General features: G+C 41.1%; 1 protein-coding gene across 5 annotated transcripts in view; it reads left to right on the forward strand.

The window, feature by feature from the left end:
* TBCD (tubulin folding cofactor D) overlaps positions 1-25783 on the forward strand; it is a 213888-nt gene that overhangs the window by 97879 nt on the left and 90226 nt on the right. For all 5 annotated transcript variants that reach the window (XM_061616465.1, XM_061616464.1, XM_061616466.1 and 2 more), the window contains exons 16-17: positions 7007-7064; positions 19556-19585. In XM_061616465.1, coding sequence (XP_061472449.1) covers positions 7007-7064; positions 19556-19585 — 88 coding nt within the window. The remainder of the gene's footprint in view (positions 1-7006; positions 7065-19555; positions 19586-25783) is intronic.

Genomic DNA, 25783 nt, shown 5'->3' on the forward strand with positions numbered 1-25783 from the left:
TAACCTCAGCTCATTCTCAGCTTTAGCCTTCCTGACACCATCCTTCCAATTCTGTATAGGTGAAACTGACCTGGGCGAGGGGCAGGGAGGATGAAGAGGAGGAGATTGGGTGGGTGTGCACTGGAAGTGTGAAAGCCCCTTTCCAAAAGGAAAACTTTGTGAACAGTATCATTCTTCTTCAGGATTTTCCCCACATTTTATTCTACAGCAGGCACATATAGTGTCACCAAAATTTAAACCAAAGGTGTCCCTGGCAACATGCACACCAGACCTTTATTTCATAGTACACAGTCATGGCTCCCCTCAAAGAATCCTGGGAAGTGTAGTTAGTGAAGGGTGCTGAGAGTTGTTATTAGATGCCCTGTTCCCCTCACAGACCTTCAATCAGAGCGGCTGACTGTTAAACCACTGTGGCCACTGGAGCTCTGTCAGAGGAATACGAGTCTCCTCTCAGTACCCTTCACAAATGACACTTCCCAGGATTCTACAGTGAAATAAAGGTCTGGTGTGGGTGTGGCCCCCTGATTAGTCAAGCCCAGCAGCTGTGAGTCTGGCTTTTGGAATACTGACAGAATACTCACATGCTTACTGAGAATGCCTGGCCTTATCATTGACTCCAATGCTACATTTCTTAAATTAATTAAAAATCTGCCAGACATTTTTTAAACTTTTAAACTGCAGAAGATGAAGGTCAGAGTATGCGGCAAGGTCGGTAATAGGATTACAGGTACTCTGTGAGCATGGCTGATTTTTAATTAATTTCAACAGCTTATGAGAACACTGACAGAAGAGTCCAAAAAGGGTCTGTTCCCCCCCTCTTTTTACACTTTGAACTCTTGATTGTCTCTGAGAGTTTTGTGTATCACCATGAAAATTTAGAGTGTTGTTAAGCAAGCGTTTCTGAGTTCAGGACTTTAAGTTTTGTAAGGTTTTGTTTTGACAAGCTTATGAGAGGCATCCGAATGGCATGTGGGTAGTATTTTCAATTTGACATTGTGGAATGTGAAAAATCCATGCTGGCTATAGTGTCTATATAATTACTAGACCTCTTGTCATTCTAGTTAATGTTAGACACCTCCCCCCATTTATATCTCCAGAGTAGATGTGGATGCTGACAATAAAAAACAAAGAGAAATCTAGGACTTTAGCTTAGTTGTTATTGGGAAGCAGTATTTACCCCAACTCCCACAAGACTAGAGTTTTTGTCTTTTGGTATTCAGTAGAAATTCCCTCTCAGATTATAAGAAGAGTTACACAAATATTTTCATATCTCTAAGCCATCAACATTCTGTAGGCCCTGGAGACTCACAGCCTTATTTGAGGGGTTAAAAGTTTTGTCTTTTATATTAATTTACAAGCTTTTTCATAGGGTTTTCAGAGGTATTCAGAGGTGGTTTACCATTGCCTTTCTCTGAGTTTGGACGCATCTTAGTCTGGTGTCTCAGCTTTGACCATTCCGCCTTGGGTGCCCCTGCTGGGAGTCTAGCCTCCTGATTGTTTTGCTCTCAGCTTCTTCAACACTCTTAAACGCCCTCACCATGTTAAGGTGTGCATCCTAAAGTACAAAAGAGGAAAGCACAAAAGCAGGACTACAGCTGAATGTCAAGAAGGCTTAAAGTAATGACAACAGAAGATTTATGTAAATTTACAGTTGACAATGAGGACATTGAACTTGTCAAGGATTATCAATACCTTGGCGCAGTCATTAACCAAAGGGGAGAGAATAGTCAAGAAATCAGAAGAAAACTAGGACTGGTGAGGGCTATGAGAGAACTAGAAAAGCTCCTCAAATGCAAAGATGTATCACTGAACACCAACGTCAGGATCATTCAGACCATGGTATTCCCGATCTCTATGTATGGATGTGAAAGTTGGACAGTGAAAAAAGCGGGTAAGAGAACCTCCCCAGCTCATTTGAAATGCGGTGTTGGAGGAGAGCTTTGCATATACCATGCACTGTGAAAAAGACAAATAATTGGGTGTTAGAAGCTAAAATGATGAAACTGAGGGTATCATACTTTGGACAAATAATGAGAAGACATGATTCACTAGAAAAGACCATAATGCTGGGAAAAACAGAAGGGAGTAGAAAAAGGGGAAGGCCAAACAAGAGATGGATTGATTCCATAAAGGAAGCCACAGACCTAAAGTTACAAGATCTGAACAAAGTGGTTCATGACAGATGCTCTTGGAGGTCATTGATTCATAGGGTTGCCATAAGTCATAATCGACGTGAAGGCACATAACAACAAAACAAGCTTTTTACTCTGGGAGCCCCTGATATGTAGAAACCCTTGTCTTATTTTGGGATGGCTCTGTTTCAGTTTCAAACTGGCAGACACTTGACCACCCAGGTTCACTGTTAGGGGAAATGATGTGCATGTATGGTGCCTCGCATGCCTCATAGTCATTATAGCTACTGCTACTGACCAGTTTAGCACTTGGTGGTGCAAATATTTTTGGATGAGAGAATGGTTGGTTGTTGTTAGGACTTCCGTTAAACACTTTCTTTTAAAGAAGCAGGGGATTTAAAAAAAACACTAACATAGAGGATTGGGTGTTAAATCTGTACAATGTTTTAAAAGACATTTTTACAACAATTGTTTACAGCTTAAGAAGCATTTTAATTTAGTACGGAGTTTTTGTTATTTTCCTAAAGGAATTAGTTTTTTATACAAAATTATACAATTATATATGTTTCCAACATTTCATCACACCTGAGGTTAAGCAAATAAACAGATCCAAAGGGCTGGGCTCTGAAGAAAGAAACTTTGGTTCTCAGTGGTTGTTGTTTGAATTCCGTGGAACAATGTATATGAGCTGAAATCTGGGACAGTTAAAAGAGGGCAAAATCTGTTCTTCATCTGGAGCGGTGTCCCTTTACCTTATCCCATATCAGCAATTTTTTATTTTTCATTCCTTTGGGGAAAGTAGTGCTGCAGTTGGAAATAGTGTCAAGATGGATGCAAAACCTGAAATCCATCCATTATGCTGGAAGCAAGGCCAATACATTTATGACAATAAACCAGGAATTGGATTGGGAGGGATGTTGGGGGAGAATTGTCACTTTTTTATTTGTTTATCTTCAGTGAATTCAAAGCTATTTATAATAAATTATTAAAACTATACATCTCAAACTACAAATCACTAACCTAAAAGACTAATAGCAGCAAAACAGAATAATCAAATAAACTGATTTATTTCCATAAATCTATATCCTGCCCTTCCTTCCAAACGGAGTCCATAGAATAGAAATGGAAGTAATGAATAAAAAGGAAAGTAACTTCTATTGCAGCCACAGAAAAGCAGTATTTTTTTAAAAAAAGCTATTTCAAAGGCCTTTTTTTAAAAGCCAGGTGTTTGCCTGGACATTGGAAGGTACACAGTGTTAGGGTCAGGTGATCCTCCCGGATACCATAAGACTTGCACCACCTCAGACAAGGTTCTGCACCTAGTGGACACTCACACACCACTTCTCAATGGGGAGGTGGAAATGCTCCTCACTTTCTTCTCAGGAAGGCACTGTTTTTGTGCAATAGGGCAAAGCCTGGTTTAGAACAGTACACCTAGTTCTGCCTCGAACTCTGTCAGAATAGTATTGTTGTTGTTGTTGTTGTTATATTTATATCCCACCCTTCCTCCCAGCACGAGTCCAGGGCGGCTGTAGGAGTAGGGGTGGAGGAAGTAGGGGAAAAGGACTGAAACAAATAGTAGGGGTGGAGGAAGTAGGGGAAAAGGTTTGAAACTCACCCATCACTTGCCCTCCCTGCCTGTTAAACTTGATAGGTCTTAGCTACCATACAGGGGGTTAAAGATGAAAAAATAGAAAAGGTGAGATCAACTTTCGTTAGTGAAAGGATATGCAGCTTGACAGATCTCAGTGGGAAGTGACCTGATCTTTCCTATGTTTGGAAAAGGTTCAGTAGTGGTGACATCTAATTCAGAGTTATACAATCCAGAATACTACAGATAACCTTTTGAGCTAATTTAATGAAATAATTTTAATAGGGTATGCACAAGCTCCTTTTTGCCAGATGAACATTTGTCTCACATTAGGCACCCAATATTGAGCTTCACTGGTGTGAACCCAAGTTCCCATTAGGGCTGCACAACATCTCCAGCCGAATCCTGGATCCCAAACCAAATTGGACTGATTTGGGTCAACCCAGGATTTGACCTGGTCAGTTGAGGTAGCTGCTGTGTGTGTCTCCCTGCTTCCAACTGCATGTTTAAATTCTAATTACAGACTGTGCAAGGCCCCCAATTTGGGTTGGATTGTCCCAGGTCAGATTGGGGGTGCTGTGAAGTGCCAGATTGGGGCCTGAATCGAATTGAGGGCTGGCAGGTGGGCTACACAACCTTAGTTCCCATGATCTTTGACCACTGTGTTCCGTCAAAGAGTTGTAGTACTATGAGTCACAGAAACTTGATTTAGTAAGATTTGAGACGGCTTTCTCTTATTTATTTCCATATCCATGAAAATTAGATTTGCTTGAAAAATATTTGTCAGTAATATGATGTAAATAGATGTGCACCATTCACTGATCACCCTCATTTCAGAGGTTTCAGTATACCTTTTTTGTCTCTTAAAAGTTATGTAAAATAAGTATAATGTCATAACAAATGGTTTAGTATGCTTTAGGACAGTACAAAGATATCTTACTTACCTTTGAATGAGTGAGCCATTCTTTGCTATACCTGTTAGAAATCAGATGCAGTTAACTCCAGATACGCCAAAACATGGTTCATTCCTTGTTTGTGAAAGAAATCCCACTTTGACTGTTTCATTACATTGGGGAATCCTGGTGGAGTACCATGTGAACTCCCATGGTAAAAGTAAACAGTAGGCGATACCTTAATGAGATGCTGGATGCACAAGCTGGTGGTGCACTTGCTCATCTGTGTATCACAGCGCCTTCTGGGTGTAACTGCTATGGATTTTGTAGAGTCCACCTCTTCTTGTCCCTAATTATAGTTGCTGCCTAATGCTCAAGTGCCAGTTCTGACTTAATTGACAACAGCAAGGTAACGTATTGCTTAGCAATTCCACAACGACTTTGATATAAAGAAGGCAAAAAGTTAGTCTCCTCTCTCATTATTGAGAGAACCTGTAAAATTCCATCTTGGTTCTGTTAATTGACAACCAGAATAGGCCCTAAGGGGTTGGTGGTGATGGCAAGCTTCAAACTGACTCTGTTCTGGATCTGGGCCTCCTTTTCTGATGCACCAAGGGCTGGCTAGAAACAGTATTTACTTTGGTTCATCCTGTCAGGCCTGCCCCACAATCAGCAGCATCATGTGGGTCCACCAAGGCTGAGATGTCCTTGTGCAGGGGTAGAGAATGTTTTTGGCCCTATGGGTCACATCCTTATTAATGATCGCATGCACAAGGACATCTCAACCCTCAGTGGACCCACACAATGCTGCTGATTGTGGGGCAAGCCTGACAGTCCAAACGTTGGGCCTTCAGACAACTTGTTGGGTGCTCAGAATGGGAAGTTTTTCTCTATCTCTTTAGCAGGGGATGGAATCCCCTCCTAAAACGATGGGGAAAACATAACTTTTAGCAGGAGACTCTGATCCGCACCCGTCACTTATTCAGGGAATCCCCTGGTGAAAGAGGTTAGGGTAACTGAAATGTAATTATAGTGATTACTTTTTAAGAAAAAATAATCAGTTCTTCAGCCCAGAGAGCTTCGGCTATGGGGTGGTATACAAGTGCAATACATACATACATACATACATAGTTTCAGAGCACTTGTAATTGTAATGGCAGTTACTACTTTTTGGGGCCATGTAATTGTAACTGTAATTTATTACTTTTTAAAAGTAATCTTCCAAGCTCTGATGCAGAGACACTCATCCCCCAATGACTAAGAGCAGTACTTTTGCAAAGGGCTTTCAGGCAGCATCCCACGCCTGTTTCAGCATCCAAAAATTGGGAGGGGGAACACTGGGCTGCTGAGAAGGATTTAACCCCCTTTCATCTTGCTGCCTTCACTGTGTGAGCCTGTTCTCTGCTGGAACAGGTGTCCTCAGCCAATGTCCTTCCACCCATCTGCTGGGGACAATGGCCTCGTGGGCCAAACTGGACCCTCTGGCTGGCCAAGATTGGCCCCTGTCCTAATTGGATGACTTGGCCAAGCAATTATTATTATTATTATTATTATTATTATTATTATTATTATTATTTACATTTGTATACTATCCCATAGCCGAAGCTCTCTGGGCAGTTTACAACAATTAAAGCAATGAACTCTCAGACCAGGTTGCCTCTGGTCTTGTCATCTGTCACTATTTCCTCCCATAGATACAAAGGGCCGTCCAGAGGGTGTATAATCATGTTTGCCCACATGGTTAATAAATAATGCACAGAACCATAGAATGAACACTCTTAAGATCCTGTTCATTTGTACGAACAGCTGAAAAATACATTGCCAATTATTATATCAGTAGAAATGGTGTGCTTTGGATAAAATACACATATTCATCTGATGCTTGAAGCAGTAGAACAATGGCTTCAAATTGTGGCCTGTTCCTTCATTGCTGCTATAGTGTGCCTTAAACCAATTATTGAGATTCATATTTCCAGACATATCTCAGTCAAATACTGGTGATGTTGCCAAAGTGCAGAAAAAATACATGACCTACTAGACAAATAATTCTCTTTTATTCTTCCATGGATTTATAGGGGCCTCTTTTCTGCAGATATATCTATATAATGCTTAATGTTATGATCTCTAAGCAGTGTACAATAATGTTACAAAATCAGTTAACTATAAAAAAGGAAAACTTAGTTATAATGCTTGCTGAATAAAAAGGTCTTCACCAAATGCTGGATGTTCAACAGGGAGGGGGCCTGTCTGATCTCAGCTGGAAGAGAAATCCACATAATTAGGCCCACAATATCGAACTCATGGCTCCACAATAGCTTAAATATAAAAAATACCTTAAAATTCTGACACTTGTCAATTTAAAAAAATATTTTCCTTTTTTCTGTCTTTAGTGCCCTGGTTATAACTGCTATATTTGACCGTGATATTAACTGCAGAAGAGCTGCCTCGGTAAGTTATGTTGTAAGTTTACAAAATGTTTTTAAAGTTTCTGATATTTTATGGCACATACAGTGGTATGGCTGTATGGCCTTTCTGAACAGTGCATTCTATTAGTAGGAAGCTTTTCCTAATATGTAATCACAATTTCTCAAAGATTTTACAAAATTACTTTCCTGTATATCCCCTTTTCTTTTTGCCTGACAATTTTAATTTAACTCATACTCTGCTTGTACAAATTTTAATACAGGTTATTACTTTAAATATTTTAGTATAACTGGTTCATATTGATTTTTATACATTTTCAGTATGGAAATAAGTTGCCTGCATGTGGCCTGTGTAGGTATTCCACATTTGTGAGCTGTTCCCCCCCCCCTTTCCTACATGTTCTTATAGCTATCATATGCAAAGGACCACAACAGTCATGGCCAGCTGCTGTTTCTTTAAGCTGTACTGTATCTTGTAGCTTGAGGATGGGAAACCTTATTTGAAGAAATCAGTCTCTGGCATTCTCATAATACTGATTCTTCCAAGATGGGTTATGTTGTAATCATAGCTCCAGGCTAACACTGCACACAGACTGCCTTTCATGTCCAACCCTAATGGCACTCCTTTTTGCAACAAAGAATTGTATGAGATAGTAAACTCCAACTCTGTGTGTGTAAGCATGTGTGTGTATAAATTAATATAATATATAAAAGCAGTTGGAGTTTTCAGTCTCATACAATTGCTTGTTGCAAAAAGGAGTGCCAGTAGTTTCTGTTTATAAAGGTTATGAATAAAGCAACCTCAGGTGTTTCTCTATGAAATGGAAATGGTGGTCTATCTCACCTGGTTCTTATAGAGACAAACAAAACACACTGTACACTCTGCATAGGTAAAAAAAAACTATATAAAATATCAAAATGTCTGTCTTTTTCTGTAAAATTTTAAAGTCAATCTCTTTAAGAGAAGACATCACAAGCTATTTTGTAGCAATGAGTTCCAAATTCCAAATTTCCATGGACTTCCCATAAAGCAGGTGGGCATTTCAATCTCATACAATTCTTACAATATGAGAGCTTGCAATATGTTTTACAAACTACCTCCCCTTCACTATCACTGCGATCTTGCAAGACTATGGATGGACTAAGGAGGCTATTCTTTGGCCTAGGGAACCAGGCAGCACTTCCTTTCCCCATAGCACCTCTTCACATGTTGTTAGCAACAACCATACTTCCTTGCTGGCTCTCCAGCAACATGTACTCTCTCCAGTACGTGTAAAGGTCAGAAGTAGTTGACGGAGGGAGAATATAGACAGAATTCTCTGTGTGTGGATGCTGAAGGAGGGCAATGAGAGTTTCTCTCATTCTGTCTCATCCCCACCAACTATATATGTGGCTATATATGAGGTGTGCATGCATGTATGGGGGGGAGGAGAGCAAATAGAGGCTTTACTTCCATCTTTCCTCCACTAACAGTGTTTGTGTGTGTGTGTACATTTGCATGTTTATGTATATTTGTTGCATGTTGATATGTATGTGAAAGCATGCATGAATCCTTGGCAGATCCACCCCTCTGCCCTCTGCCCTCTGCCCTGCCTCTGTGAATTAACACAGATCTTCATTTGTCTATGGCAAATGATCATTTGTTTTTGTTAAGATTAGCTGATATATGTGGCAATTGCTCCATGTTAGACATGCCACTCTGTATTTTGTTGTGTCCTGATTTTCTCATTCCTATCCTTTTTCTTCTTTGTCTGTGGCTATTATTATTATTATTATTATTATTATTATTATAAATACCCAAACTATAAATAAGATATCCAACTAAGGCTGACAGATAAATTAAAACTTCTTGCGTGTGATTGTTCCTGACTATGGCTTGGATTCATAGAGCCTTTTTAGCTGTCTTTATTCCCAGTGAGCTTTCACTTTTTTTGTCCCACTAATAATCCACCTCACACTGCTCTGGAACGTGTTGTTAAAGCTGCTCTGAGTTTTGGAGGTAGCTTTCCTCCAACCATAGGGAGATTACTGTGAGGAGAAAGGGACTCAAGTAAAATGCTGAGCTGGATTTGGATTTTTGCATCTATGTATTGCGTGCAAGCCCTTGGAAAAATATTGCAGAATGGATCTGGTGCTGCTTGTAGTTGAGCACCTCATTGTTTCCAACAAAAAGGGCTAGAGTTTTCTAAAGATCTTACATTTTCTGAATGAGTATAAAATAATATTGTAATGTCCGTACGCTCCAAGATATGGGCATGTTGTAAATGTGCTTTAGAAAGTAGAATTGCCCTTCTTATTCGTGATAGTCAAATCCGTAACTGAAAGTGTTGCTGCTATTTTTTAAAAAAAATTGAATGTAGCATTTTCCCATGACATAACAAAAGGTAGTGAGCAAAAATAAGTAGCCACTAGCATTTTGGATATCTACCAGCAGTTCAAGCCAAGGCAGGTTTAAAATGATTCAACACCAAAAAAGAAAAAAAAAGATTTAGTAACCAATCCCCTCCCTCAACTTTCCAACAGAGCTTCATTCAAATTTAATCTATGTATTGGAGTGGTTTTATTTACCTTCAGAATTTCTCCCCCTCCCCAGTTGTTTTTGAAAAGTAGAACAAATTGATAAGTATAATTTATGTGATTTAAGGCTTGTTAATTTGCAATGATGGGCATGCTATATTATGACATTTCAAATACACTGAACTGCCCCCAAGATACATGCTCAGTTTTCTTTTGAAGTCTGTGGGAATTGTATTCACTTTATGGAGATTTAGAAATAAGCTGAGTTGCCATCTTTGCAGTACCTTCGAATGGTAGGAAGAGAGGTTTACCTGAAGGCAGTTTCTCCTGCTTAGTGTAAATTATGTGTGAAGTTTATTGTATTTATTTAAGTTAAGCACACTTAAAAATAAATTCTCCTGAAGCATAGCTGTAAAGGTTTTGCAGGTCCTTTCAACACCCTCTCTTGAAACGGAAAGGAAAGTGACCTGGCTCTATATGTACACGTACACAAGCATGCATGCTGGCCCGGGTATTTTTGAAGGCTCAAAAGCCAGATCTCCTCCACTTCCTAATTCAGTAAAGACAATATTGTATTGCATCATCTGGCTATTTAGAGCCCTCAGTTCTTGTGTGACTGTCAAGTAGTACTAAAACACACCGACCTAGACCTCAGATTTTCAGGTATGTTGAATAAATGCTTCTTCACATCACTACAAGGTATTGGATAAGGGCTAATTAAACTGAAGCTGAGTCCCAACAAAGCAAAAGCATTGTGGATGGATGGATCTTGGGTGTGGGAAGCTGGTGTTCATCCTGGTCAGGTTAGGGTTACACTACCCTGTGATGCTTCCTTCTCTGGCTCTCCCTGTCAGGTTCCTACCTGCTCGTGGTTACTGCCTGTCTCTAGGCACCACCAGGGACTCCACCAGTCCGGACCGCTCTCTCTTATGATTTCTCTCCCCGCTCTAGCACAGATCTCAACAGATCCCCCTGCTAGGTAACCACCAGTAACGTCCCAATACTAGTATTCCCAGAGACTCTGAATACTGGTATTGTTATTCTCTTCACCGCTGCCACCATTTGTTACAGTTCCCCTTCAGCCTTGGTCATTACCTTACCCTCCCTTCTGGTCTGTGAAACCCCAGCCAAGGATCAGGCCTTTGGTAAACCAAATTAAGTATTTATTAAAGATAACAAAGCTAACAAGATTAACAAGATTTCTTCTTAAGGCACATAAGCATATGGTTTTACTCAATACTAATCCGAACTCCACCTCCCTCCTTCTTCACGCTCTCCTGGCAAACAACTCTCTCAAACCCCACCAAGCAATCCACTCTTTCTCTTCTCCCCCCAGATTCCACAATTTACCACCTCACATTCACCCAGATTTACCTGTCATCCTTTCATTTATACTGTCAGCCATTTTAAACATTCAGCCAATCATCAAGCATTCTATTGCCCATTCACTCCCCCTCCTCTTTCACTACTTACCATGTATACTCTAAACAACCAGTACTTACCATATATACACTAATATATAGGAACATCACATTTCCCCCCCCTTAAACAACGGCAGAGTATTATTCCTGTTCCAGGATTTATACGTTGCGTTAACAAATAAAAGTCTCTATGGGGAAAATGTCTTTCTTTGTTCCTCTGTCTGGTCACGTCACTGCAGTCCCAGCCACTTGCCTGGAAAGTCCATCGGCCAGTACATTGTCCTTGCCTTTGATGAACTGGAAGTCCACTTGATAGTCCTGTAGGGCCCAGGACCACCTCTGCAGCATAGTGTTACGGTTTTTCATAGTCTGCAACCATAATAAGGCCCGATGATCTGTAGTCACTGTGAATCTTCGTCCCCACACGTATGGGCGCAACTTGTTCAGTCCCCACACGACCGCTAGGCACTCCTTCTGGACCGACTAATAGTTTTTCTCCCTCGGCGTCAGCTTGCGACTCAGGTACGCCACTGGATGTCTGGTGCCTTCTCTCTCCTGCAGCAAGACGACTCCCAGCGCGAGGTCTGATGCATCTGTAGCCACGATGAATGGTTGCTCATAGTCTGGTGCTATTAATATGGGTCCTTGGCACAAGGCTTGCTTCAGTAGATCAAAAGCCTTCTGACATTCATCCGTCCATACCACACGCTCAGAACACTTCTTCTTTGTTAATTCATGCAAGGGGGTTGCTATTTCCCCAAAATTTCTCACAAACTTCCTATAAAATCCAGCCACACCCAGAAATGCCCTTACTTGTTTTTTGGTTAAGGGGATCGGCCACGCTTGTATTGCCTCCACCTTGCTCCATAAGGGGGTGATTTTCCCACTCCCCACCTTATGTCCTAAATAGATTACTTCCTTTAGTCCAAACTGGCATTTCTTAGCTTTTATTGTGAGGCCTGCTTTTCTTAAGGCCTCCAATACTGTTGTCAGGTGTTGGACATGCTCAGGCACCGACTTGCTAAAAATGGCCACATCATCGATATAGGCCACTGCAAAATCTGACATGCCTCGCAACACAGTATTGATTAGCCTCTGAAATGAACTTGGTGAGTTCCTTAGTCCCATGGGTAAGGTCACAAACTCATATAACCCATCTGGTGTACTGAAGGCAGTTTTGGCTCTGGATTGCTCGTCTAGTTCCATTTGCCAAAATCCTTTACAAAGATCTAGTGTAGAGATAATGGTTGCTGCCCCCAATAACTCTAACATAGCGTCTACCCTAGGCATAGGATACGCATCTGGGACAGTAATTTTATTGATCAGCCAATAATCAATGCAAAACCTTGTCGTTCCATCTTTTTTCAGAACCAAGACAATACTTGAGGCCCAGGGACTGATGGATTCCCTGATCACTCCTAATTCCAGCATATCTTCCACCTCCTTTTTGATCTCATTCAAAACTTTCCCATTCACACGGTACGGAACAGATCTGATTGGGGCATGATCTCCAGTATCAATGGAATGTATAACTATACTGGTTCGGCCAGGTTTGTTGCTAAAGAGATTCCTATAGGTTTTCAAAACTCTCAGAATCTCTTCTTTTACTTCCTCCTTCACCTCCTCTGACCATTCCACTTGATCTACCCCTCCTTTGTCTTTGCTTTCCTGTACCAAATCTGGAAGTTCAGGCCCACTTCCCTCAGGGAATAAGGTAACTTGCAACACCTTTGCATCCCTGGTATGGTAAGGCTTTAACATATTTACATGAACCACTTTGTTTTTGTTTAATTGGTCTGTGGTGATTACATATGTCACTGTGTCAAGCCTTTCTCTGATGGTATATGGTCCTTCCCAGTTAGCCTGTAATTTGTCATGTTTCCTGGGTATGAACGCCATAACCATATCTCCCACATTATACACACGTTCCCTGGCTGTTCTGTCATACCAGTAACTTTGCTTCTGCTGTGCTTGACTGAGATTCTTTTTCACCACCTCCATCATTTGTTTCACTGGTTCACATTCATCCTTTCTCTCAGCGGGCATCCACAGTCTATATAAAATCCCATTCTCACACACAACTTGATTCCTCAGTTTGTCAGTGAAAGGAATCTGTTGGGTCAGCGCTTGTTCCTTTATCTGCTTCAGACTTATATCTTTATGCAGCTCTTCCCTGAATTGATCTGCTTCTTCCCCAGAGACCACTTGATACAGTTTGTCTTCTTCAGCAGGCCTGCTAGTGGTTGCTATGGTGACCTGAGGCTGGTTAACAGATTCCACCCTGTTTGTTTCAGCCCCCCTTAATATGGCTTCTTTTTCTCTGCCAATTTGCTGTCTGGTCACTACATATATTTTCCCCTGTGCCCCCATAACATCTCTTCCCAGTATTACTGGTTCTTGTTGCTGGGCATTAATACCAACTTTATATTGGCCCTTTCGGCCTCTCCATTCCATTTTCACTAGGGCCACAGGCAAACTCTCTGGTTGACCCCTCACTCCTTGGATAGTCACTGTTTCCTGAGGTAATATTTCTTCAGATTTTATTAAATCTGGCCTCAGTAACGTCTGAGCGGCACCAGTGTCAAGCAATGCCCAATAAGTTGCCCCTTGTACACTCACTTCCTCTCTCAGACTTGAATCGAGGTCTGTTACCTCTGTCCAGTTTATCTGGCAAAACTGAACCTTTTTCGCTGCTTCTAAAGCCTTGGGCTCTGTTTTCACTGCCCTTGTCTGAGCAGAATTACTAATGGGGTTGGCAACCTCACATTGAAAACGTAGGTGCCCCGGTCTACCACATTTGTAGCATAATTTCTCCTCACTTTTAGGGTACACAGATCCACTCTGGGGTGTCCTGTGCCCTTCAGATTTTACTGGAGGACTCACTCGCTGTGGTACCACATCCCTTCTGCCAGCACTATATGGTCTGGGTTTAAACTCTCTTGATGTTTTCCCCACCCAGCCAGTTCTATTGGAGGCGAAGTGATCCGCCATCTCTGCGGCCTCCTGCACAGATGTAGGGGAACGGTCTTTGACTAGGAGCCTTATTTCTGGTGGTAACTGATGGTATAATTGATCCAGTATCATGAGGCTTTTCACCTCTTCCACTGACTGAGCTTTGGCACTACTCATCCACTTTCCAAATATATCCATCAACTTTGCTCCCAGTTCCACAAAAGACCTCCCTGTCTGTATCTGGCAATTTCTGAAAAGCTTTCTAAAATAATCAGGCCCCAGTCTGAATCTTTTAAACACTGCTTCTTTGAATTCAGCATAGGTGACGGGCTTGTCTGAGGGGAAATATTGGTATACCTCAGCCAATTCCCCTTTAATCAGATTTGATAAATACTGCATGTATTTATCTTCAGGTAGCCCCCACAACTGAGCTGCTTTTTCAAAGGTGCTGAGGTAAATTTGAGGATCTTGACCAGGCTCATAGACAGCAAAGTCCTTTGGAGTAATTTTTATTTTTGCTCCATCTCTGTCTTTCCTTGTCTCCTCAGAGTGAAATTTCTCTCTATCAAATTTTAACTTTTCTACTTGTAATTCAGCATCCAATGCTCGTTGCTTCTCCCTCTCCTCAAACCCCAATCTCATTCTCTCAGCTTCCAACTCCCTCTGCTTGTCTTTTTCCTCAGCTTCCATCCTCAATCTCTCAGCTTCCATCTTCAATCTCTCAGCTTCCAACTCCCTCTGCTTGTCTTTTTCCTCAGCCTCCCTCTTCAATCTCTCAGCTTCCAACTCCCTCTGCTTGTCTTTTTCCTCAGCCTCCCATCTTAACTTCTCTCTCAAGTACTCTATATAAGCGGGATTGCTTAAATATCCTTCTGGGGTCTCTTCCCTGACAGGTTGTTTTTGCTGGGCAGTTGCAAATCCTATAAGTGCTACCCTCAATTCATCTACCCCTTTACCCTCGTGAGGTAAATTGAATGTTATGCACTTCTCCACCAGCTCCTCTCTTTTCATTTTTATGTATTCAGCCATGGTCACTCACTCTTTGCCACACACTCTTTGCCAGTCACTCTCACAAGAAATCTTGTTTTGTTATTTCTGTTTGCCACACCACTGTGATGCTTCCTTCTCTGGCTCTCCCTGTCAGGTTCCTACCTGCTCGTGGTTACTGCCTGTCTCTAGGCACCACCAGGGACTCCACCAGTCCGGACCGCTCTCTCTTATGATTTCTCTCCCCGCTCTAGCACAGATCTCAACAGATCCCCCTGCTAGGCAACCACCAGTAACGTCCCAATACTAGTATTCCCAGAGACTCTGAATACTGGTATTGTTATTCTCTTCACCGCTGCCACCATTTGTTACAGTTCCCCTTCAGCCTTGGTCATTACCTTACCCTCCCTTCTGGTCTGTGAAACCCCAGCCAAGGATCAGGCCTTTGGTAAACCAAATTAAGTATTTATTAAAGATAACAAAGCTAACAAGATTAACAAGATTTCTTCTTAAGGCACATAAGCATATGGTTTTACTCAATACTAATCCGAACTTCACCTCCCTCCTTCTTCACGCTCTCCTGGCAAACAACTCTCTCAAACCCCACCAAGCAATCCACTCTTTCTCTTCTCCCCCCAGATTCCACAATTTACCACCTCACATTCACCCAGATTTACCTGTCATCCTTTCATTTATACTGTCAGCCATTTTAAACATTCAGCCAATCATCAAGCATTCCAGTGTTGTCAGTTGAGGCCCTGGTGGCCTCAGTGGCCCAGAGTGCCTTTTACAAGGTTTGGCCCATTTGTCTGCTGTTACAGTTTATGGACAGGGATAGCTTTGTCTTGGTGATTCATTCTCTGCCAATCTCCTGGCTTGACTGCTGTAATATATAATACATGAAGCTGCCCTTAAAGACATCCTGGAAGCTTTAGGTAGTGCAGAACTTGATTGAATTCAAGCCTCGAAGGACTGTGCTTTCATCATTCACTTGGTCACACTGTACCCATTGTAGATGCCTGCAATACTTATCAGGCAATGAAGCTGAGAAGCAGGAGATGGCTCTATGATGGTGATGAAAGCAAAGCCTCATTAGGCCTGGGGTGAGGCACAGCATTGACCAATGCTATTGCATGAAATCTTTGCCCAATGCTAACAAAGCCTGCTTGCTGCCTCTGCTGGGAAGTATTCTCAAGGCACAATGGCAAACAATTCCATCAAGGAAAAATGGGGGAAGACAGCAGAAGAAGCCAATGTGGCTTCACAGAAAGCTTGGAGATGACCTGAAAACAAAAAAGGGCACATATGGGAAGTGAAAGGAAGGCCAGACCACAAAGGAAGAATACAGACAGGTAGCATGGAATAGCAGGGATGGTGTCAGGAAGGCTAAAGCTGAGAATGAGCTGAGGTTAGTGAGGGATGCTAAAAGAAACAAAAAAGCTTTCTTCAGGTATGTCCATAGTAAGACAGAGAAAAGAAATGGTGGCACAGCTACTCAATGAGGATGGCAAAATGATAACAGATGACAAAGAAAAGGCAGAAGTGCTCAATTCCTACTTTGGCTCAGTCTTCTCCCAAAAGAGGGTCAAATGGTCAAGGAATACCTAATCACTTTGAATGAGTTCAAATCGGCAGGGCCCAATGAACTGCATCCTAGAGTATTGAAGGAACTGGCTGAAGAACACTCAGAACCACTGTCTATTGTCTTTGCAAAATCATGGAGGGATGGGTGAAGTGCTGGATGACTGGAAGAGGGCTAATGTTGTCCCTATCTTCAAAAAGGGTGAAAAGGAGGAACCTGGGAATGACAGTCCAGTGAGCCTGACATGGATCCCTGGAAATTTTTTGGAGCAAATTAGAAAGCGGTCAGTCTGTGAGCACCTTGAAAACAATGCAGTGATTATTAGAAGCCAACGTGGTTTTATCAAGAGCAAATCCTGGCATACTAATTTTATCTCAGTTTTTGATAGTGTAACCTCTCTGGTAGACTGGGGGAATGCTGTGGACATAATATATCTCAAATTCAGCAAAGCTTTTGACAAAGTGCCCCATGATATTCTGATTATCAAATCAGCTAAATGTGGGCTGGATGGAACAACTATCAAGTGGATCCACAGTTGGTTCCAGAATCGTACTCAAAGAGTGCTTATCAGTGGTTCCTTCTCAAACAGGGGGGAGGTAACAAGCAGGGTACTGCAGGGCTCAGTCCTGGGCCCATTACTCTTCAACATTTTTATTAATTACTTGGATGAGCAGGTATAGGGAATGCTTATCAAATTTGCAGATGATACAAAATTGGGAGGGTTAGCTAATACCTTGGAAGATTGAAACAAGCATTGGGCTGAAAACAACAAAATTTAACAGGGATAAGTGCAAAGCTCTACACCTGGGAAAAAGAAACCAAATGCACAATTATAAGATGGGGGATACTTAGCTCAGCAATACGACATGTGAGAAGGATCTTGGCATTGTTGTTGATCACAAGCTGAATATGAGGCAACAGTGTGATGTGGCTGCAAAAAAGACAAATACTATTTTAGACTGCATTGACAGAAGTATAGTTTCCAAATCAAATGATGTATTGGTTCCCTCCTGTTCGACATTGGTTAGGCCTCGTCTTGAGTACTGTGTCCAGTTCTGGACACCACACTTTAAGAAGGATGCAAGCAAACTGGAATGGGTTCAGAGGAGAGCAACAAGGATGATCAGGGAACTAGAAACAAAGCCCCATAGGAGAGACTGAAAGAACTGGGCATGTTTAGCCTTGAGAAGAGATATGATAGCACTCTTCAAATACTTGAAAGGTTGTCACACAGAGGAGGGCCAGGATCTCTTCTCGATCATCCCAGAGTGCAGAACACGTAATAACAGGCTCGAGTTACAGGAAGCCAGATTTCAGCTGTGGACAGCAGGAAAAACGTCTTAAATGTGAGAGTGTTACGACTATGGAACCAATTACCTAGGGAGGTGGTTGGCTCTCCAACACTGGAGGTCTTCAAGAGGCAGCTGGACAGCCACCTGTTGGGTATGCTTTAATTTGGATTCCTCCATTGTGCAGGGGGTTAGACTTGATGGCCTTATAGGCCCCTACCAACTCTTAAATATACAGAATGCATGATAATTTGCAGTATTAGTAAATTTGTTTTTTGTTAACATTGGTCATAATAGACATAAATCTGTATTCCAGGATGGGGAACCAGTAAATCCTCCAATTGCTGGACTATATTTCCCAACATCTTTAACCCATTGTTAGGGGCTGCTGGAAGTCCAGCAACCTGTGGAGGGCCACAGGTTCCCCATCCCTGCTGTACATTCATGCAAGTTCCAGAGTTATCAACTACAGTTGTCTTTAAAACAGTGGGGTCCAAGTTCTGCTATTAATCAAAGTAGCCTTCCATTCTCCTGTATAGAAGAGTTTCATGCTAGATTTAAGACTACTTGATCTGCTACCACACAGCAGCCAGCTATTTTAGCACAGAATTCATGCATGTACCTAATTTTTACTAGAAATACTATATAATTGCTGCGTTCCTCTGCCATTAATACTATATAGAACCAACTTCACTCTGGAGCTTTTACTATTCAGGGGGAACTGATTCATTAGAACAGTGTTTCCCAAACTTTTTTTATTTTTTTGTTGCTGGAGCCCAGGGCGGCAAGCAGGAGTAAGGAAGTAAGGAAAATTTAATCACAGTTCTAGTAGGATGTGTAGTAAAATTATCAACTGTCCCAGCAAAGGTTACTTTGAATATTTTTGAATTTAGAAAATGGAGAGTGAGTTTGCTTATTAAAATTGTGGTATTAAATATCTGTGATATTTAATCAAGATATGCTGAGGTTTTGTAAACAAAAAATTGTGGTTGCTAATTCTACAGTTTGAGTTCGCATGTTCAGAGAAAACACAGGCTTTTTTTTACTACCAACTAAAGTACTGAAACTTCAGCATAACTGGAAAATTCAGTCAAGTTGCCTTGATGTAAAAAGGCTTCACTTCTTATGTTATAACCTCTGTGTTATTCTTTCTGTTACCTATCTTTTGTTTGCTATAATGCTCTATTAAAAATAAAATAAAAGCTCTGACTTCGAAATAAATGAATTTCAAAGACTGGCCATTGTTTAAATCTGAATGTTTTGAGTATTAAAGCTTCTTTTGAACGTGAAGGCTGTGAAGGAGAAACATTCCAGCCAAGCTACTGCCAACAGTTTCCCCCATGTAGTTTACAACAGGAGTAGCAGCAGTTTAGAAATCTTAAAATATAGTTTTGGTGCACACAGGCTTTCCGGAAGCAAGTTATAAAGCTTCCCTCTCTTGATACTTGTGTTCTAAGGGCATTACTTTTCATTTATATTGGGAAGCCCTATGTCAGCAATAAAGGTCACTGTTGTGGGTGTGCCTATTTTTAATAAATGCACGTTCTTAAACTGTTGGCATGCAACAAGCAGATTTAAAGAACATTAGCACATAAAGCAGCAGTGACAACAACTGCTTGAGCATATTCAGGCAGCAAAGCTGACTATTCTTTTTAAATAAAGCCCATGGGTCATTTATACTTCTGCATGTTTGTTTTGAATTCATGATCTGGTGTTTATCTGCAAGCAAACCTGACTCATTTTGTATGTTTGTTCTTTCTGTTCTTAGGCTGCCTTCCAGGAGAATGTTGGTAGACAGGTATGGTAACTTTATTTCATTTAATTCTTGTAAATCTACTGTAGCATAAAATTAAGTGAAGACATTTTGTCATCTATAGAAGTGAGGAGAATGTTTGGTGAATTTGGACAAATGATTTCAAAATGATCTTGTTAATATTTCTTATGTACCTATTAAAGACATAATTATGATGTGGGTAATTCTGGGGAAGAGCCTTCAGCTTCTTAAAAGGCAGCATACCAAATGCCATTGTTCTGCAAATCAGCACAGTGCAAAAACTGTTAGTGGATGTGTCTAGAACTGCCTATAGGCAATTATTTCTGCTGAGGACTAGGAACAGTTTCACCATTACTGTTTCTGTGATGCTTGTCCTGATCCAGTAGTGGCAATTTAATAGTTATATAAATGCAATCAAGGGTGAGGTTGAGCACAACTTTGTTGAAGAGGAAAAGCACTTCTAATTCCCAACAGTGGTCATTTCCTTGATTTTTTTGCAAGCCAGTTGAGTTGTGCAAATTACTGGAAGGCAATGCAAATATGTTCTAGTCTAGTCAAGGAAACCTCAAAGAGAAAAACAAAAGAAACAAAACGCGCTTGGATTTGCTAGAGAGAAGGAATGCACACTGCTGAAAGAAAAATTGGTTTTAAAAAATAAGAACATAGGTAAAATGTTTTGGTATTGCTACATGGAAGTTTGTAGCCTTGCATTATTTCTTTTGTTTTCTAGAGGGCTAAGTAATAAATAGTGAATATTGATTGATTATTTTTATTACGGTCAAAGACTAGTCCATACAGAATTGTACAAAATAGAAAAAAGTAAAATAATATAACTCTTGTACATAATAAAACCAATTAGTGAATACATATACATTGGTAAGTGGACATGGATACATCTTTTTTCCTACTAAGGTATTTTAGGAACAAGTTTGAAAGCCTGTCTGAGCAAGGGGAATGAGTGTTACTTGCTGCCAGACATACTAGGGTTACTCCTTTTTCTATGTGTGTTCTTAAAGGGGATACATGATGCTGGTAGATATGCATTCATCCTGTATTACCCTTTAAAAGAAAAGTTGAGAACTTTAAAAACTATAGGTGTGCATGCTCATGTGTACATGTTTGCAACACTGGTACACATTTTTATTCCAGCAGTATTGGACATGTTTCTATAAGGGATGTTCAGTTCTTTCCAGGTATTGTTTGACATACTCCGGAAATGTGCAGGACGTGTTAGACGAGAGAGGGAGAGGCCATGGCAAAACAGAAAAAACATTAATGTGTGTTTATGTGGTCCTACAATTCCACCCCAGTCTTTGGAAGATACTGACTTACAGTGCCTTGCAAAAGTAATCAAACATTTCCCAACATAAAACCAATGTCACCTTACAATACTTGATTGCGAGTTTCAGTTTTTCAACATAAAATATAATACAGAATGAAATTACAATGTTGTAATTCAGTAATATCACAGCATTGGTCAGGGGCCTGATTACTTTTGCGAGGTACTGTAACTGAGTTGATAAAGTATATCGTGGTGGCTTTTGGCAGCCAGATGCCCCATACTTAGGCTATAACTGTGATGAGCTCCTTAATGTGGAGCCACTTTCTCCAGATTTTTAGCTTTGTTTTTCCCTCCCTCCCTTCTTTTTTCAAAAATGCCAGAATATTTTTCCTGTTGTCCTTGAAGAAATACAGAAGACTAGGTTCTGAGTTTGCATTTAAAGCTCAGTTCATCATACCTCATATTGCTGGTTTTCCATTTTAGCATTTGTGAACTTCATGGAATGTTGAATATTAACTTTTGAGAGGAAGCATTGCTCATTATACCATTCTACACCATATGTGAGATGCCCTTGAATTTAGCCTAACGTACAATATGACTTACAATCATAGAATCATAGGATAGTAGAGTTGGAAGGGGCCTATAAAGCCATCGACTCCAACCCACTGTTCAATGCAGGAATCCAAATCAAAGCATTCCCGACAGATGGCTGTCCAGCTGCCTCTTGAATGCCTTCAGTGTCAGAGAGCCCACTACCTCTCTAGGTAATTGGTTCCATTGTCATATGGCTCTAACAGTTAGGAAGTTTTTCCTGATGTTCAGTCGAAATTCTGAACACCTGCATTAACATTGTTGAAAAGCTAGCAGGTTCAAGTTGACTGACTTGTGGGTGCTATAAACATCTGTATAACTTTCAAAATGCCATAGCATTTGGTTCCATGGTAGAGGAGTATGTGTGCTCATCTCGCCTTTACTTTCCATAATTTGCAAATTCTATTTGACAACACTGGAAAAGAGTAAAATGAAATAATTGCCATTCAGCAACATCTTTGTTGGAAATCTTGTTTGTATAACTTGCAGTTGTGTGAAGTCCTTTGGAACAATCTGAAGAATGGGAGAAGCTATTGTTATCACACTTGCTTGGAACACGTGTCTACACATAATTGAAACTACTTTTTCATTTTGAGGAAATAAGCCTTTCTAGAACACAGATGACTGGGAGGCAGGGAGTATTTAGTTGTAATACTCAGGAAATCTTTTCCCTCTACAGCCCTGGCTTTATTTTGCCTGAGCACAAGCTTCTATCAGTCCAGTAATTTAACACTGGCCCAGTAATTTGTTTGTTTGCCAAAAGACACAGGAACACAGTACATGTAACTTTAGGAACATTTAGACTAGGTTTCAATGTGTTCCTGGGATTGTGTAAAAGATGATGCCACAACTTTTCCAGAATAAAGAGAGTTCTATGGATAAAGTAAAACAGAAGGAAATTAATGGGTTTACTGTCGAAGGCTGTCCCAGAAAGAGAAATGTTGCAGAGGAAGTGCTCTTTTATTAGGGCTATGCAAGGCTGTTCCACTTTCCTTCAGAACCTTCTTTACACTGGGTTCCTATTTGCTTCAGATTGGGGGTAGGCACTAGCTTCGGACCCCAAATCCAAGATAATATTTGGAAAATGGAAGCTTTGGTCCTTCCATTGACTTGCACTAGGAAATCAAAATGGCCATAACTTTGTAGGGGTTTTTCCCACATAGGAGCATGAAACTTGCACGCATAGAAGCCTTCCAAGAGGAGATTAACCCTGCCAAATTTCAGACAGGGGGATCCAGGGTATTTTTTTCTCCCCCAAATGGCCATAACTAGTAAAACACTATGGCTAAAATAGGGGGTGGGTGGGGTGGAGGAAGAGAAGGAAGTGATGCTGGTTTAGTAACTGAGACTAACAAGTATAAATGGCTATTAAGGCACAGACAAAAGACAGCACACAGTTTATTTTTTATAATAAGAGACAGTATTGGATTAGGAAAGATGGGAAAGGATAGAAAAACAGGTAGGCTGGTTAGGAACTGAAGGGTAGGTGAATAGGATTGAGTAAGAGAAGGTACAGCTGTAAATGCAGAACATAACACTATGGCCAAAATTGGGAGGGGGAGGGAGAAGTGGCAGTTGCTTACGTAACTGTTCTCACTGAAGACTAATGGTATTATACAGCCACAAGAGTGGCTGTATACTATAGCCAGCATGGATTTTTCACATTCTGCAATGTTAAATTGAAAATACCCCCATGTCATTCTGATGCTTCCCATAAGCTCATTTCAAAACAAAACTTTACAAAACCTATAGTCCTGAACTCAGGCTTAACAACCCTCTCAATTTTCATGGTGATACACGAAACAGTCAGAGAGAATAAATAGAGAGTTCTCATAATCTGTTGAAATTCATTAAACATCAGCCATGTTCAGAGTACATGGAATCCTATTACAGACCTTGCCCCATACGCTGACCTTCATCTTCTGCAGTTTAAAAGTTAAAAAAAAATCCTGGCTAATTTTTAATTTATTTAAGAAATGTAGCATTGGAGTCAATGATAAAGGCGGGCATGCTCAGTAAGCACCAGCTGTCAGTGTTCTAAAAGCCAGACTCACAGCTGCTTGTCTTGGCTAATCGGGGCCACACCCACACCAGACTTTGATTTCACATGAGACAGTCATGGCTTCCCCCAAAGAATCCTGGGAAGTGTAGTTTGTGAAGGGTGCTGAGAGGAGAATTCTATTCCACTGAGAGAGCTCCAGTAGCCAGACTAGTTTAATAGTCAGCCACTCTGATTGAAGGTCTGTGAGGGGAACAGGGCATCTCCTAGCAACTTTCAGCACCCTGCACTAACTGCACTTCCCAGGATTCTTTGAGAGAAGCCATGACTCTCCAAAGTGAAATAAAGGTCTGGTGTGGATGTGGCCAGGGACAGCTTTGGTGGGAGGCTCCATGTGCCTGCTGTAAAATAAAACGGTGGGGGAAACGCTGAAAAGCAATGATACTATTCACAATGTTTTCCTTTTGAAAAGGAAAGGGGCTTCCCCTCTGCCCAGTGCCCACTGACCCAATCTCCTCCCCTCTTCCCTTCCTTCCCCTTTCCCAGGTCAGGGTTGGACTACGACCTGGGAGACCAGGGTTCGAATCCCCACATAGCCATGAAACTCACTGGGTGTCTCACTGGGGGGTTCAGGAGTCAGTCAGGCTGAGCTTATCCCACAAAGATGGCTGTCTTTATGGGATCTTACAGAGTCTTACTGAGTTCAGGGGTCTAGAAAGAATAACAAAAGACTAGGATGGCAACTGAAAGGATGATTTCCAGCTGAACAAAAGCAGATGAGCTTGTATTTTTTTTGAAAAAGGAAATTGCGTGACTCTAGGTGGGTGTGTTTTGGTATGTTTAAACTCCCCTCCCTGCTCATGATGGTTCTGGTCCTCATTGTGCCCCAGCAATTGCCACTTATAATTAAAAGTTATACATGCTGTAATAAAATGCTTGTGTTTATTCACAAAGTCCCAAACAGCTTGGGCCCAAAGTGCTCCAACGACTGTCTGATTCTTTATGCTTAACTTCATTCACTGAAATTCTGTAATGAGGCACTTCTTGTGGTGCCCCATACCCCTGAGGTTTGGGGTCTGAGGCTCTAGTATGGCAGGCCCTGCCCTTTAGAACTCCCTGCCAGCTGAGGTTTGGCAGGAATCATTCCTGCCTTCTTTTAGATAGCTCCTAAAATTGTGTTATTCAGACAGGCCTTCGCAATGTAGATTTTTTACCATCCAGTATTCATTGATGTTTTATTTATCTTACTGTAATTTTGTATGCTGTATACCTCCTTGCTATATTTTTATGTGTGTTCTATAAACATTTCAATAAATAAATAATAAAAATCATGTAGTTAACTTCATGTGTAGTTTGGTCCTTAATCTACATCAAAGGAGTCCTGTTGGATCAAACCAAAGGCTTATCCAGGCTAACAGAACATGGGTACAATAGAACTCTCCTGCTTGCAGCTCCATGCCACTGGTATTCAAAAGGCATACTGCTCTGGATACTAGAGTTGATAGCCATCATCATGATAGCCTTATCCTCTAGTAAATTGTCTAATCTCCTTTTAAAGCTGCCCAAATTGGTGGTCGTCACTGTACCTTGTGGGGACCGAACTGTATAGTTTAACGGTACACTATGTTAAGTAGTAATTCCTTTTGTCTGTTCTAAATTGCTGCCATTCAGCTTCATAGGATTACCCTAGGTTCTAGTATTATGAGAGAGGGAGAAGGCTCTCCCCTCATTTTTTCCATACCATGCACAATTATTTACACCTCATGTGATTCCACCCCATTCCTCTTTTTTTCTAAACCAACCCCCCCCCGAATGTTGTAACCTTTCTTCGTAAGGGAGTTGCACCAACCCAACAGTAGGACCTGAGAGAGAAGGGTTCAGATTCCCACTCCAGCATGAAGCCCACTGGGTGACCTTAGGCCAGTCACTATCTCTCAGCCTAACCTATTTTACAGTGTTGTTGTGAGGATAACATTGGGGGGGGGGAGGAGCAGTGTGTATGCTACCATGAGCTCTTTGGAGGAAAGATGGGATATAGATGTAAAAAAATAAAATAATACATTTTGATTGTACTTCTTCGTGCACTTTTTAAGTTGTGTACTATTATTTTTGAGGTGTGGTTACCAGAACAAAGTATTCCATGTGTGGTTGCACCATAGATTTGTATCAATGATAGTGACAGCTTTATTTTCAGTCCCTTTCTTAACAATCTCTAACATGGAATTCACCTTTTTCACAGCTCCCATGCACTAGAACAGGATTTTTTTGGTCAAGTTACCCACCACAACTCTCTCTTGGCCAATCATTGACAGTTCAGACCCCATTGCTTACATTGAACCACATATGCCAT

This window comes from Rhineura floridana, chromosome 3, assembly GCF_030035675.1.
Source record: "Rhineura floridana isolate rRhiFlo1 chromosome 3, rRhiFlo1.hap2, whole genome shotgun sequence".
In the NCBI taxonomy this organism is placed as follows: Eukaryota; Metazoa; Chordata; class Lepidosauria; order Squamata; family Rhineuridae; genus Rhineura; species Rhineura floridana.